Source organism: Sparus aurata, chromosome 8, assembly GCF_900880675.1.
Source record: "Sparus aurata chromosome 8, fSpaAur1.1, whole genome shotgun sequence".
In the NCBI taxonomy this organism is placed as follows: Eukaryota; Metazoa; Chordata; class Actinopteri; order Spariformes; family Sparidae; genus Sparus; species Sparus aurata.
Genome location: NC_044194.1, coordinates 33492871 through 33508885, shown reverse-complemented (window position 1 = coordinate 33508885; position 16015 = coordinate 33492871). Strand labels below are relative to the sequence as shown.

General features: G+C 40.8%; 1 protein-coding gene across 3 annotated transcripts in view; it reads right to left on the bottom strand.

The window, feature by feature from the left end:
* Positions 1-15785, bottom strand: part of ano1b (anoctamin 1, calcium activated chloride channel b) — a 99864-nt gene extending 84079 nt beyond the window's left edge. For all 3 annotated transcript variants that reach the window (XM_030426387.1, XM_030426388.1, XM_030426390.1), the window contains exon 1: positions 15248-15785. In XM_030426387.1, coding sequence (XP_030282247.1) covers positions 15248-15352 — 105 coding nt within the window. In that variant the 5' untranslated portion in view covers positions 15353-15785. The remainder of the gene's footprint in view (positions 1-15247) is intronic.
* Between the last annotated feature and the right edge of the window lie 230 nt (positions 15786-16015).

The window sequence follows — 16015 nt, the reverse complement described above, 5'->3', positions numbered from 1 at the left end:
CTGATTGGTTGTGTGCCAGCTGAATGGCCGTTCTGATTGGCGGTGTGCTGGCGAATCAGCACGGTGTGTGGGAGGGACGGAATACTGTGTGCGCTTTGTTTTTCTATGCACTCCGTTCCGTCATTCCCCGTTTTCATGTTTTGCAGTAGTGGCACCAGAGTAGTTGTTATGTCCGTTCAGGACGAATTAATTTGCGTAAGTTTGGTAATGCCTCGCTGCATGTTTAGTATGCAGCTGTTTTTTATCGGAAATAGTTAAGTTTCGTTTTGATCGAAAGTAAAGAGAGTTGCGTGCATAAGGTTCTCGTTTACAACTCACAACACAAGCGCCACCCGCTTATTGCATCTCGCGCAAGCGCAGAACGTACACGCTACTGTGGCGTAGGCAGCACGTCGAAGCGGTGTGTTCAATGCAACTTTTCTGCCGAACGGGTCAGACAAGAGGCAACGGAGTGGTCGGAGAGTGGTCGGATAAGGCAGTTGGACGTCTGGGCGGTGTGTGGGGGCCTTAAGAGGGGCTTGGACCATTCAATTTCAAGAAGTATCAACATGTCATCCACCGTCAAACAATCTTTAAGCGTTGAGTGAGTGGCACAAACCTGGAGTGTTTCTGGGGTTTGGCCTTAGAAACACTTTCTTTCTTTTCCATTTTTTGGGTGAAACTTAATTATATTTTATGTAAACAATGTTTTCTGGTTTTCCATCTTATGTCCTCCGGCCTGAACCGTAGTTATTTTCTCATGAATAGATGGCTTTCCTTGTTGTTAAAGTGACCGCTAACAGCAGCTAACTGATGTCGGTGTCAGACCAAACACAGACTCCCTCGGCCAACTGTGGCAAGTTTGACAACAGGGAATCTATTACTAACAGCTGATAGACAGTTACCTGCATACTAGCTGATTTAAATTAGGCCCCAGTTTGCCAGGAGGCAAATCCAGCAAGACAATCACATTGCTAGTATATTCCATGTCGTGGCGATGTTGATGTGTTTGACAAGTCCTATCACTTGATCAACCATGTTCATTGGGAGCAAACAGTTGGGCAGTCAGCTACCAGCTAGCTGCATGGCATGGGTCAGCATACAGGAAATTCACAGAGAGATCAGGCAAACAAGGCACAACTGCTAGGCAAAAGGGCTAAGTATTCAAAACAGGGTGTGACAAACTTGACTATTTTGTCACATATTTTGTGTCGTTTCGGTCATACAGGGCCCTCTCACAATCCTGGATTTCTTGATTATGTATGACGGTATAATATGCATGATTAAACTTCAAGTCCATGTTGCACATCTGTGTTTGTGCCTATGCATGAGCAACTGTGCCATGTGAAAGCACACGTCTTCCAATTGTGCCAGGGTCCAGGAAGTTTATCACGTTTGAGCATGTTACAGAGCACATAGTCAAACAAACTTTGTTGGTCCAACATGCTTGGCATGATACAGATTACCTAGTGTGAGTGCACAGTTAGACACCACAATGAAACAGGAAATAGAAATAAATGACTGAAAAAACATGAAAACATGCTTAGCCTAGCTTTTCGAGATATGACAAGGGGGGGCATAATTGACATTCAGCGTATACTATACATACTATACATACCAATTAATAACCGCGATAAGTCCCTCTCCACTTGACCAGTTCTTTAGGAAGACTTATATGAAGAAAGTCCCAAAAAAAATCTTGACCCAGCCATTCTGTTTCTTTAAGTTTTGTTTTTACTCTTTTGACTCAAGAGTTTTCTCTTTTCTGTTGAAATAATAATATAAGGATGTGTCCTAAAAGGCAAATCTTTCCGACCGGTTAAGCAGATAATAACACTGTGACACACCAAATAAGAGATGGTACAACACACCTTTATTGTAACTTTACACTGAAATTCGTGTGGCATCCTAAGGCAGTTCTATTCAAGCAATTGACACAGAAGTTGAACATAGTTACACATGTGACATGTTCCTAGATGTAAGATGTACAAAAGTTGTGACTATAAAACTTAAGATAATATCCTCAGATCGAGGTCTTTGTTAGCAGGACACTGATTTTGATTTAGCAGGGGGTAGATTGATGTTTTGAAGAATTCTTCATCCTGTCGCATTTAAATAGAAGGATATATACAGAAGATAGGGCAGAGGTTGATCTTCTCCATTTAGAATGTGATAGCAATTCAAGCTTATCTGGCGAAGTTTCAGGTGTAGGACCACACCTCAACAGCGCCAACTTCCGATATTCCTATAAATAACCACCTGACCCTCTCCTCTTCTTCGCTCTCCTATTCTGCGGCTCTCGTACTCTGCCAGAAACGAGATCACACGACATCGCCTTGAGCACATACAAACATTTGTACGAGCATCAGCCTCTACTAACCTCATCATGGACTTTGTACCACTATCCCAGTCGGACGATGATCTTTTCAGACGAGATCAGGATTACGATTCATCAGAAGCCGACAACTTTCCCGTCACCTCCGTACCCGAGAACCCGATTTCAGTGGCCCAAAAGCCATCTAGGAAGCGAGCAAGTTCGAAGAGCAACTCCGTCTCATCCATGGTTCGCATCCTGCCTGGTTCATCTCTCCTCAACATCCAAAATTACCATAGTTCGCCCGACGACTCCTTCGTGTCTCCCAGCTCACCTCCTTCCTCAGCAAAGAGAGGACGAGGAAATTCCAGAACAGAAAGTCACTGTCGCCGCAGTTCGCCGACTCCTTCGCCCCCGAGAGGCAAAGCCTCCCGCCTTCGTTCTGACAACACCAGCAGAACAACTCGCCGGTCACAGTGTCACCACGCTCCGGTGAGATCCCCCGACCAGCCTTCATCTTAAAAAATAACCAATTGGACAGCAGCAACTCTCCAGAAAACTTTAAAAGACAAAGGAATTCACCAAACAGACATAAAGTCAAACTTTTCTCCACACACATGTTGGTTTGTTCCATCAACACCAGCACTCTTCCAGGTGACGTCAACACGCACGCCGTGACGTTGACGCTCCTGTTAAAGGGACAGTACAATTAAATACTACAGTGCAAAGACAAGGGAAAGAGTTCTGCTACCACCTCTCGTCATCACTCCACTCCAGAGGGAGCGCCCAGATGGATTTCAGGACCCTCCAACTCCAATCAGGATTTTCATCATCGGCACAAGCAGCCTACAACATCAAGGGCAAACGTCATGGTGCCCAATGCCATCCAGTTCCAGCCATCACAATAGCCAATCTTTACTTCCTGCGCCCTTTACTTCCTGTTTCCACCAACCACAGCAAATAGTTTCAACCGGGGCTCATGGCACCGAGATGCCAGCGCCCTCTGCCACCTGTTTCCAGCAACCACAACAGCTCGCTTCAACTGGGGCTCCTGGCACCGGGATGCCAGTGCCCTCTGCTTCCTGTTTCCAGCAACCACAGAAACTTGCTTCAACCGGGACTCCTGGCACCGGGATGCCAGCGCCCTCTGCTGCCTGTTTCCAGCAACCACAGTAGCTTGCTTTAACTGGAACTCCTGGCACCGGAATACCAGCGCCCTCTGCTTCCTGTTTCCAGCAACCACAGCACCTCGCTTCAACCGGGGCTCCTGGCATCAGGATGCCAGCGCCCTCTTTTCCCTGTTTCCAGCAACCACAGCAGCTTGCTTCAATCGGGGCTCCTGGCACCGGGATGCCAGCACCCGCTGCTTCCTGTTTCCAGCAACCACATTAGCTCATTTTAACCGGAACTCCATGGTACCTCACGCAGATACCTTCCTGATGGCGGTTCCTCCATATTCAGCACTGACATTTAACTCCTAAATCCTGCGCTAATACCCCTTATAGGCGACTCCCAGAGCTCCATCATCAACAGTCCTCTCTTCCTACTGGACAGCTTGGAAAAGCTTCCATTACTTCACAACCAATATGACATTACCTTTCTGTCGTTCGATCTCATCACCTTGACGTCTTTCATTACTTACGCCCATTCCATCATGAAAATTTAAACACACACCATCACAGCTTACCTTAGCGGTATCGGCTTCTTTTCCAAGCCAATAACCAGCAGTTTGATAACTTCCCTTTTTAAAGGACTCTTACGTCAAGGGCTAGCTAAAAGCCTCGCTCTCTTCCTCTTTTTGCTGACTCTTAATCTCCAACCACACCATCCGTTCCGGGTACAGCACTCCTCAAGTTGGAAGCCATGTTCTTGCTTGCTTTTTCGGTTTCCTCAGATGCTCCGAATTCACTACCTCAACCATTCACTTCAACTCAAGCCGCCATGCACGCATTTCAGACTTGTCTCGCTTTTCAAACGACACCATGGTATTCTATGTAAAGCAAACTAAAACCAATCGATCTGGTCTGCCTACACCTGTAATCTACTCCATGGTCCAATCACCATTGAATCCTTTTAAAACCCTTGCTAACTTCTTGCAATTCCGCAAATCTCAGTGCATAACAATGACAGATCCTCTCTTCATCTCTGAATCCGGACAAGTGGCTACTCGATTCCGGTTCCCCCATCACTTTCGCCAAATGCTCTCATTGTCTGGTATTTTACGCGTTAACTACTCCAGACACTCCTTCAGGATCAGAGCAGCCACTCATAATGGCATCCCAGAACACTTCATGCGACTCATGGGCCGCTGGTCCTCTCAAAAGTATCACCGCTACATCCGTTCAGATCTCAAAGATCTCAGATACGCACAATCTCATCTCAAATGATTGGAGGTTTTTGGGGGTCCATCGCTGCCCGGTTGCGGCGGCGGATTCTCTACAGAGCTTTCCCACAACACACTTGAAGAACTTGAAGAACCAATGTTTTGTTCCTAATAAATCGTTTAAACGCATCTTGTTGATGGTGTGGTCCTTGCTAGTAAATTGAAGCTTATCTGGCGAAGTTTCAGGAGTAGGACCACACCTCAACAGCGGCAACTTCCGATATTTCTATAAATAACCACCTGACCCTCTCCTCTTCTTCACTCTCGTATTCTGCGCCCCACCCCCCCACCCCGTTTCTCTCTCCCTACTTCTTATTTTCTTTCCTCTCCTTCATAGGACCATGAGGGGTTCCGTCGGTGCACAACACACTTCAAGAACCAATGTTTTGTTCCTAATAAATCTTTTAAACACATCTTGTTGACGGTGATGTCCTTGCTAGTGAAATACCATATCAAAAACTATTACAGCTATGATGTTTTTTTCAGGTTAAAGGTTAATTTATTATTTATTTTAAACTGGGGTTGTAGAAAGACATCTGAGTTTAAGATTATGTTTGGACAGCAGGCATATCAGATTTTCTTTTTCAAATCAGATCTGACAGAGTGTCTGCATTATTGTTTGCAAGTGGTCGAATTGGATTCTTTGGTCCAGACATCACAAACATATCTGTTAGAGTTGCTATGGTAAGGACATAGGCGTCACCCTGTGATGTCGCAGAGCAGACAGTTTCTTTTCTTGTGACTCCACATATAATGACAGATTATATATTTTGTGTTGACGTCACAGTTGTGTGTTATACTGCAAGTGACACACAAAATGCATTGAAATCCACTATGGGCATCCAAAGCAGACTGTGACTTATTTGTATCAGTCTTTTTTTAACTGCATTTCCAACCACCTCCAAAAGCGGGTTGATCACATTTTTAAGAATAACGTTTTTGTTTTTTTGTTGCCAGAATCCCTTTATGTTACATAAGAAAAAACAAGAAACAAAAACAATTTTATATGTGAGTGTTGAAGATAAATTGAGGAGCCTCACAGCCCGAGGAATGAAGCTGGTCTGTAGTCTGGTGGTATGGCAGTAGATGTTTTATGTTTTTTGTCAGATGGCAGCAGGGTGAATAGAATAGCTGGGGTGGGTGTTGTCTTTTAGTATCCTTAATATCAATCCTTCAAATCCCATCTTGTAATGTACAGGTGAATCCACCAGCTTATTTGTAGACAGAGACTGACAATGGTATCATGGTGTAACCCAATTTAGCATCCAATAAATATAAAGACACACATAGAACTGCTCAACATAGAACAGATACTAAATGCTCGGTTACGGAAAGGGCGTAATGCCTTATAAATATCAATAATATGTTATAGGATGACTTTAAGAGCTTTTAGTAAAGTGACAACACTGTATAACGTTATTAGCAATTGTATGACATTATAACACAATTATAATCACTTAGGAGCAGTATTTTGTTGGCTGTAAGTAAAGTGTAAGTTAAAAATTATACACCATAATGATCTTTAAAACAACTTTATTTTGCAAAAACAAAATATAAAGAAAAGGTGCATGTTATTCTGTACATATCAAGACAATTGAAATCTATAAAAAAAAAAAAAAAGCTTGCATAGCTCACAAATTTAAATTCTTGCACCTGAGAGACTAAAGAATGCAATTTATAACATAACAAATGAAAACTTGGAACAGACCAGCTTTTTTGCACATTTAATATGCAATGGGTAGCAAAGTACCATTCTCTTTCATTTCGCATATGCGCTCTTTAATCTCAGCTGATATAGCTGCGTGATATCTACCCACAAAGGTGGAGAGCTTTTCAAACTTCTCATTCCACTGGCCTAGAGCTCTGAAAGCTTCAGGGGCTGCAAGGCTGAGCTCTGCGATGACTGCCGTTCTGGCGATTGTGTTGCAGTCAACACCGACTTCTTCAAAGGCAGATTTCATGGACCCCCCTCACTATAGCTCTTCAGCACTGCCTGGTACCTTTTAATGATGTCTCTGCAGTTTTTCACTGAAAGAAAAAAAAGTTCATCTGTCATTGTAAAGAGAATGCATTACCTGGTATGTGCAGTATATGAAAGGAGTGTACATAATGTTGTATATATACTTAACATCTTTTGTTCTATTTTTGCCTGCTCTATCATTTAATGAATAACATAAAACAGTAACATTACACAATTTCCCCTCTGGAATCAGTAAAGTCTTTTAATTTTGTTTGTGAACTGGCTATCTCTTGGGGACCACAACAATTCTTAGAGTTAATGACATAATGTCAAAAATAATTCACTTTTTGGTAAAATACAGTCTGTTCTATCTTTTTATTCATTATTATTAGTTCATGGTTTATATTAAATGCTTTATTATGCAAGCAGTTAAAAAAACACAGTTAAAACAGTCAATTTCACTCATTACTGATATATAAAACAATCTTACCTCGAACACGACTGGTTTCTGGTTTGGGGCTTCCACTCAATTTTGGGGATCTCTTCTTCAGCTTTTTCTTGGAGTCATCTTCCAAGGATGAATCAGATAATGGCGAGTCAATGGCTAAGGTCAAAGCAACTTCAGATTCTTCATCAGAGATGAAAACTCTTTTCACCTTACTCTTGGAAGACTCTGCTGCAATAAATCAAACACACACACACAAACACACAGTTCTAAAACATTAATTCATATTTTTTCTTCTTATTGTGTTTCTTGTTATAACAAACATTGTAGAACAATCCAAGATGGTGGATGTCAAAATTCAAATGTGTGAAAATTCATGTAATAACCCAGGAGCAACACTGGCATATAATTGATCACCTGAACTAGATGATGGCTCCACCAATCTGTTCCCAGATTTGACTAGTTCCCTCATTAATTCAGCCTTGCTGGTCAGTTCACGCTGAAGGTAGTCTTTATCTGACTTCAGCATTTCTATGGTTTCTTCTCGGAGTCTCCCACGCTCTCTCTCTGCCTCCAGCTGAAGTTTGATCATGGCCAGCTCATGCTTGATTGTAGGAGCTGCACACAACACATTAGCAAGGATCACAAAAAAGAAAACAAAAAATCATTTTTGTAAATATTAAATGAAATTATTTTTAGCTAAAAGCTATGACAGGGATGCCAAGTTTGAAACACAATCTATAACCTTTTTAGGCCTATGCTGGATATGACTCAACCAGGCATCATCTAACGTTAACTTTAAATTTTCGCTTGTACTAAATGGTTTGAATATGACTACAAAGTTTAAGCTCTAACTTACACGCTTCAATATTATGAGCAAAGCCCACATTTAATGATGCATTTTGGACAATACAATACAATACAGAAAAAGAAACAACCTAAAATGGCAATACATACCCATTTTCTCTTCCTCCACAGCAGGAGTGGAAGCCTTGTTGTCTTTTGGTGGCGGAGGATTCACAGCTCCCCTTCTCGTGTACATGGCTATTCATAAAACATAATCAACCGAGGGTTAGCGTTTTAAGTATTATGCTTTGGCTATTGTTAGTTTGAACTTGATTCAAACTTTACAGCAAAACGCTCCCACATTAAAGGGATAGTTCGGGTTTTTTGAAGTGGGGTCATATAAAGTACATATCTATAGTCGATCTGTTTCCTACTGTAATCACCGATCAGCGTAGCCTCAGTTTGGAGAAGTAGAGAGCCGCTCCAGCCCAGACGCTCAGCTTTATACTGCAGTGAACGGGGTTCAGCAAAAAAGCGAAATTAACCACCTAAAATAATTATAGATATGTACTTTATATGACCCCACTTCAAAAAACCAGGACTATCCCTTTAACACTATGCACTAACATTTGCTTTTTCAACATGTTGGCTGGATTAGCTTACCCATGTGGCCTGGATGCTAACGTTTAAGCTGGGCCGACAAAACTTAGGCCAAACCCCCCCCAAAATAACTATATACATTTTGTTCATATTTTACAGTCTGTGTTGAAAAATATTACCTTAGTTTTGGTTTCGTTGCCTTTTGCAGACCGTTACCGTCCACCGCCTTTCTTTTCAAACCTGCAGTCAAGTGCGTCCTTCCTCTGTCGTCTAGGGGTGGGCAGATCGATCCAAATATCGATAGTATCGATACCAAGGTGAGTATTGGTATCGGATCGATACCAGCGTGATGAGATCGATATTTTTGTTGTAGTTTCTCTTCTATAAATTCAGCAAATCACTTGTATTTCTTCCCAGAGTTTGTGTGAGCGCAGCGCTCCTCTTCACCTCTCTCACTCCGCTCACTCAGGTTCACTGTAACTGTAACTCAAAAATATATACTTATATTAAGATATATAACCTACCTCAAGAATATAATAACCCTTTTGTGTATCTGTTGAAGGAACATTAGTATTCCTATTTAGGCTACATGCAGGTTAGAGATTTAATATGTTAAATAAAGTACAAAATCATTAATTGATCAGGAATTTTCAAGTAAAAAGTATCGGTATTGGTATTGGTATCGGCAATACTGGCCCTGTATTTACTTGATATCGGATCGATACCAAAATTTGCAGTATCGCCCACCCCTACTGTCGTCTTCGTGGTCCCCTGTGCTATGTTCAGGACTAATCAGAACTCATAGATTCTGGCTTCTGACAATCAATACATTTCGTTCATGCTGTAAATAAATTCAATTGCTTGATGATTTCAGTTCACTTGCATAACCTCTCAGCTAATGTCACCTGGCTGCCAACACAGGCTAACTAATTTAGTCAATACAATAGCAATTAACCTCCACATATTGCTGTAATCATAGTGTAAGATAAACTAAGCAACCATTATAATGTATAATTACAAATGAAATGTACGTTGAAATGTCAACAAAAAGTAGCTCTGAAAAGACAGCAGAATTTAAGACCTCAAACTAAAGAATTACAAGTTGGAGAACCATTCAATTTATTTTTAACAACTCGGAATTCCCCTTTCCCAGCGTTCTGACTTGCGTGAACGCAGCAGTCCCAGAAGGCAAGTTTGGACGCAAGCGGGAGATTGCATGGACCCATGGGAGATCGTCGCTGCCCGCTCTTCAGGTGAAGGATGCCAACATGGCAAATTTATTGAATGATGAAATTCGTCGATTAATACGACAAGAGGACTCAATACGCAGCCAGAGAAAAGTTGTTGTATGGATGCAAAGAAGAGGAGTCCTAAAGCGTTGCATGATCTGCTCCACCTGCAAGAGGCCCATGCACCTAAACGTTGTCTCCAAAGCTGATGGATATGTATGGTAAGAAACGCCATAGCTACGTTAATTTTATGCTCAGACATGTCCACTTTTCACATCCTGTCAACGGCTTCGGAGTTAGGGAGGGAGAAATATTAATTCGTAAATATGTCCGGTTTTCATTGTTTTTTTACGGACCGTTCAGCAACTGATGATGGTGTTTTGCACAACTTATACTGTGCATTGTTGTGTGCGCGCAAATGTCGGGGCAGCATTGCCTCTCATTAAAAACTGTCCAAGAGTGGGGCCACCCCATAGCGTGCACCATGAAGTTTGAGTTTTGACTGCAGGCCAGTGTGCAATTTAGAGACATATCCGACCGGGATGGGGGGCTAGTGAAAAAAAGAATGTATGTAGCACATATCCTTATCCATAACGCATATGTAATAAATGACATCCGGTATGGGTAAATCCCCACCCTGCTGCAGGCACAGATATAATATTTTGTAATTATCAGTTACAGTGTTAGTTAAATCTATCGCCAATTAATAATTATTAACATTATTTTTCTTACTCACCCATAGGTCTTGTGGCAGAAAAGGCCATCGCCAGAATAGAAGATCTGTCAGAAGTGGATCGATCTTCTTCAATTCTCGTAGGCCTCTCCGAAGCCATTTGGAGTTCATCTATCGGTTGGTGTTTTTTGTTAACATTACCCATTTTAATACCCATATGTAAATGCTGAGGTCCAAATTACTCATAGACTTCTGATTGCCTGTACATGATTTTTGTTTTAATTTTTAATTTTACTAAGATCAACCATTTCTGTCAAAGGTATTTTCAAGGATTGAGGCTGAGACAGATGGATATGATGGAGGATGGCATTGCCAGCAGCATTGCCACTTTGAAAAAGGTGTTGTATCAATGATATGAAAGGGATTTTAAGCTATAGTGCATAGGTTTTTGAGGTCATAACTTTGCCTCTATGCATAATATGTGTGCTGCTTTCAAGTGGTGTCAGAAAAACAAGTTGCCAACTATTTATTTTGCCCCTGTTTGAGTCTCCACTTGTTTGCTACCCAAAATTATTTCTTAAATCAGGAATAGTGCATAACAACTACACAACTTACATTTGACATGTACGTGTGACAGAGTAGACTACTATATGACTGAAGCTCAAAAAGGTCTGCAGTAGTGATCTAGATTCATTTTAAAGCAGTAGAATGTATTTTGTTGGAGAAGAACATAACATTTGAAACAATTTACCTGACTGAACAAGCTCTAATATTGAACTTCCATCTCTCAAGGTCTGCATTACAGCCATTGACAAACTGAGACACAAGGGGAATTTGAAGATTGGTGGACATCATTGCTTTGTGATGTTAGATGAAAGTAAGTAGTGTGTACTAGTTATTTCTATTGTAAATTATCCATTTGTTGTTTGTTTTTGCAGTGTGGTTTTTAAAAAAAGTAATGAGCTCTTTTGAAAAGTGGCTTCCAAGAAAGCTTTTTTACTCCATCTGAAAATATTTGGTTTTGCAGTATAACAGAGGACGCTTTGGACCTGCCTGGAGCCGCACAAAAAAGTGGGTTTTGGGCTTACTTGAAGTTGGGCAAACATCAAGAAGACCCATACTGAAGGTGGTGAGAGGCCGTTCGAGAGAAGATTTCCTGCCAACCATAACACACCATGTGAGAGGAGGCTCACAGATTGTCTCTGATGAATGGCGAGCTTACCAGCGGGCACTTGGAGATATGATATTTGACCATCACACAGTATGCCATAAAAGGCATTTTGTTGACCCAAACACTTGAGCCCGCACTCAGCATTTGGAACGTGCATGGCAGACATTCAAGGTTGAAGTGTGGAGGCACCGTGGAAACCGTACCACAAAACTTTTGCAAGAACATTTAAAAGTGATTGAGTGGGAATACTGGCTGGGCAGGTATCATAGATTTCATATCATTGGCCGGCTCCTGCATGACATTCATAAAAATATGCAATTCGTAACTGTTGAAAAATGAGGTACATCAGCTGATAAGAGTATCAAAATATTGTGCCTTTACCTACCTGTTTTATTTCGTATTTAAAACTTGTAGAGCTGTAAAAGTATTTTTTAAAGATGAACAAAGTAATATGCATTTTTTCCAATTTTGCTTTGGTAAGAGACTTGTTTTTTTATTGACCTATATTCTCTCCATAGGTCAATAAACCATTTTGTTTCTGCAAAATAAAGAGTTGCTTTAAACATCATTATGGTTGACTTACACTTTACTTACAGCCAGCAAAATACTGCTCCTAAGTGATTATAATTGTGTTATAATGTCATACAATTGCTAATAACTTTATACACTGTTGTCACTTTACTAAAAGCTCTTAAAGTCATCCTGTAACATATTATTGATATTTATAAGGCATTACGCCCTTTCCGTAACCAAGCATTTAGTATCTGTTCTATGTTGAGCAGTTCTATGTGTGTCTTTACTACTGGCTAGAGTAAGGATGGTTATAATGTGTTATGTGACCCAGGACTTCAGATTCTTCATTCAAACACTGTTGTCACTTTAGTATGCAGGTATAAAACATTTTAAGTGCTTAATTTATAATACATTATGTCCACACTTGTAATATTTTATAAACCTTGGTATAAGTTCTTATACATGATTATACTCCATTATAATGACATGTATGAAGCATTATAAATGCATTATAACGTCTTATGCATGTGCTCCTAATGCATTATAAACTAGACCTTCATAGAAAGTGTTACCATAACATCCATTGCTGACTTGTCTGAGTTTAGGTCTACACAGATAGAGCTTGGACATCTGGCCTGAGCTCCAGATGCAGCTATGCAGCCGGCTGTCGGTTGCTGGCTCATTCACTGTGTGTAAAAGCAGCTGTGGATTTCACATGTTTGACACAGTGCCCTATTTTTCAGGGTCTTAGTTTTGGTGTAATAAGTTGACCTCTGAATTTGCTCCACATCTCAGGAATTCGGATCGCATAGAGACATGGTGAGTGAAAATGTTGACTTTAGGAGCTCAGGGGAGCAGTTGGGTGCCATAGTAGGGATGGCAGCTGCCATGCCCACTGTGGCGCTTCATAAATAGTGTGTGAATTATGAGCTGTGTCATGACCCTAGTCTATAACAGCATTTCTCCTCATGAAGTCTATTCATAAAGTCTGGCTGCTGATCTGAGAGGAGGTGTCTACAGATCAAACTACACAGAAAGCATGCGCCAATGTTTAAAGGGAAACTCCACCCATTTTGAACTTGAAGATCAGTTTACTAGGGTTGGGCTCTGATAGCTGGGTACATGCTGGAACCAGTTCATAGTGAGTAAAATACCTGGACCACCTGAACTCTGACCTTAACAAACCTTCAACTCTTTTATCTTGTAGAGCAAAGAAATATATGGGAAACATTCGCGTAGCAGCTTCTTATTTCATCTGGACACTTTCGCTGGTTCAAATGACAAACATCATCATTAGCTGTAGATAATAACTATAACAGCTTACAGGAAAGGTTTCTGTTGTCTGTATCATGTGCTCTCTGCAGCCAGTGTTAGTACTTTTTTCATTTGTGAGAGAATGAAAAGAAACTTGAATATTTGGGGTGTCAAATAAAACCAACACATCACCAAGATCATGTCTTTACGAGAAAAAGGATTTACATGATACATTACTTAAATTTCAGGCGCATCTCCCAGTCCCAATTATTCCAGTGATTCCACAGTAATTACATCTTGCTCAAGAAAATAAAGGGTATATGTCGGTTTGCTTGAGCTCTTATTTCAATGTGTCAGATCAACTTTATCAACATTTCATATATTCTGCTGCCAATCTCATAAGGTGGTGAACATAAACAAGGCTTCCACTTACAACAGTTTTGTCTTCTCAGCGGACAAAAGGTCTCTGGATCTTCGTGTTTTAATGGTTATGATTAGTTAATTACAAATGCTGAAAGCTACATTTAATTAGATTTGATACTCTCTTGGTCATGGTGAGTACTTCTCAGCCTGCAAAAAAAACAGGTGATGGCTTATGGCTCCTGAGAAGTCTGAGAAAATAATTGTGATGATGTCATTGTGAAGTCATCAGAATTACAGTATTTTAACAGAAAGCTTGTTTCACATACTTGGAGTTTAAAGATGTCGACATGGCAGGGAGGGACTAATTAAAGGTGCTTTGGCTGTATTTTGGGAAATGTAGGATCTAACATTTTTGAAAAAATAAGTCAGACTCTGCTGCTTCATATTTGATCATTCTTTTTTTTTTTTTGTAATCTGTCTTGTGGCAGTAACCTGACTCAGTGAACACCCTATACTCTTTTCCACTGGTCTCATCCTCACTACATATGATTCTGATAGAACATTTAAAGTACCTTTACATTTAGGGCATTTGGCAGAGGCTGTTGTCCAAAGCGACTTACAATATACAGGCCGTTACAGCCATGCCATGCACCGGCACCCAATGTCAAGTAAGTCAGCCGGCCAATATTGCATCACCGAAGAACTAACCATTTTTGAAATGCAGAAAACTGATGAAAGAATCTCAGCATGAGTTCATTTGTTGTACTTTTTCATTTAGCTCCATGACAGCTATTAACTTCTAGAGGAATTAACGCTCCGAGTCACATCAGATTCTGCTTTGATTTCAGAACAGTTTACTGACAGGAGTCAAGCTCAGAGATGACCTTTTAACATTGGCAATAAAAAGTGGATTTATCTTCACTCTCATTTATCAACCAGAATCTTCATATCTTCATATCATATCAACTTGTCTTAATCAATCGGATTTTGTTCAAGCTTACAACTATTTTGGAAATGAGAAAAAACATTGTATCACATTTTGTATCCGGCATTGCTTAGTTTGTCCCGAGAGTTAGAACCAGGTCTGTTTGTATGGAAGTTTCATGAATGAGACCCCACATCCCTTACTTTCTTGCCATTTTCATCTTCAGTTATGGGCTTTCTGTTCTCAGACCACCAGAGAAGAGTCATACATTGGCTGCACTGTGACTACAATAAAAAGAAACTTCAATCAAAGTTTCAATCTTCCTCATAGGTCGTCAACATCAAAGCCAACTGAATCATGTTTCCAACTCTTTTTTTAACCAATAAAACCTGAATCAGAAAAATTCAAACGTGTCTCATAAAATATTTTTTAAAACGCTTAAAAACTGAGATTCTTTTGTACAATACCAAAAAATCACAATATACTCCCTGTAATGCTGTTTACAGCAGGTATCTGTGAACAGTCCATACTGTCTATGTTGCTACCTGAACCAATTTCATTCAGCAGCTCTGTTTAACCTTTAGTAACTCTCATTTTACTACCTTGCTGTCAGTCTCAGTCTCCTCTGTTTGTCCCTTCCAGAGAAACTCACCTTAAACTTGCCGTGGAAGATGACATCCTGTAAAAAATGTGGAGCCTGTTGCTCGTATCCAGAGGTTGGTGATAGGTCGGCTCCCTCTTCTGCTTCCTCTGTCATTGTCCAGTCCAAGCAGGTAAAAAGCAAAGATAAACTAATGTTGTGAAGATTGTTTCCAAACAGAGCAGTCGAATTTGTGCTCTTCCTCTCTTCACTTCTGTGTCTCCTGTTCAAAATGTCTCATTATAAGACAGCTTTTGGCTCTTTCCTCTCCTCTTATTATATTGTGACTTGCCACTTTTCTGTGCCTTTACTTGTTTCCCTTTAAAGTTCTCGTTCTGTCTCTGGTGTGAGCCTGCAGCCTTGTTACTTGAGAAGCCGTCTGTGAGCCAAAATCTAAACTTAGGCAACGATAAAACTCTGATGAACACAAGGTGCCCTCCCTCACTCTCTCTCTGTCCCTACTCAAGTGTAATCACTACAAGATCAACCACCCCAGAACACACCCAACATCTCTCTCTTGCTCTGCCTCTCCCTCTACCTCCCTATCCCTGCCAGTAACTCACTTTTCTGAAAAAGGAGGGGGAGTGCTATAGTTTTTCTCCTGCTTGATATACACTGTTCAGGACACACTGATAAAAAGAATACCAACACAACGTACCAGCAAGGGACAACCACAAGAGCTGTGCAGCCAGGGCATGTTGGCAATATTTTTAATGATGATGGCCTCATTGTCATGGCCAAGTCTAAAGAATGGGCCAAGTTCTGCACAGCCCAGTTGGC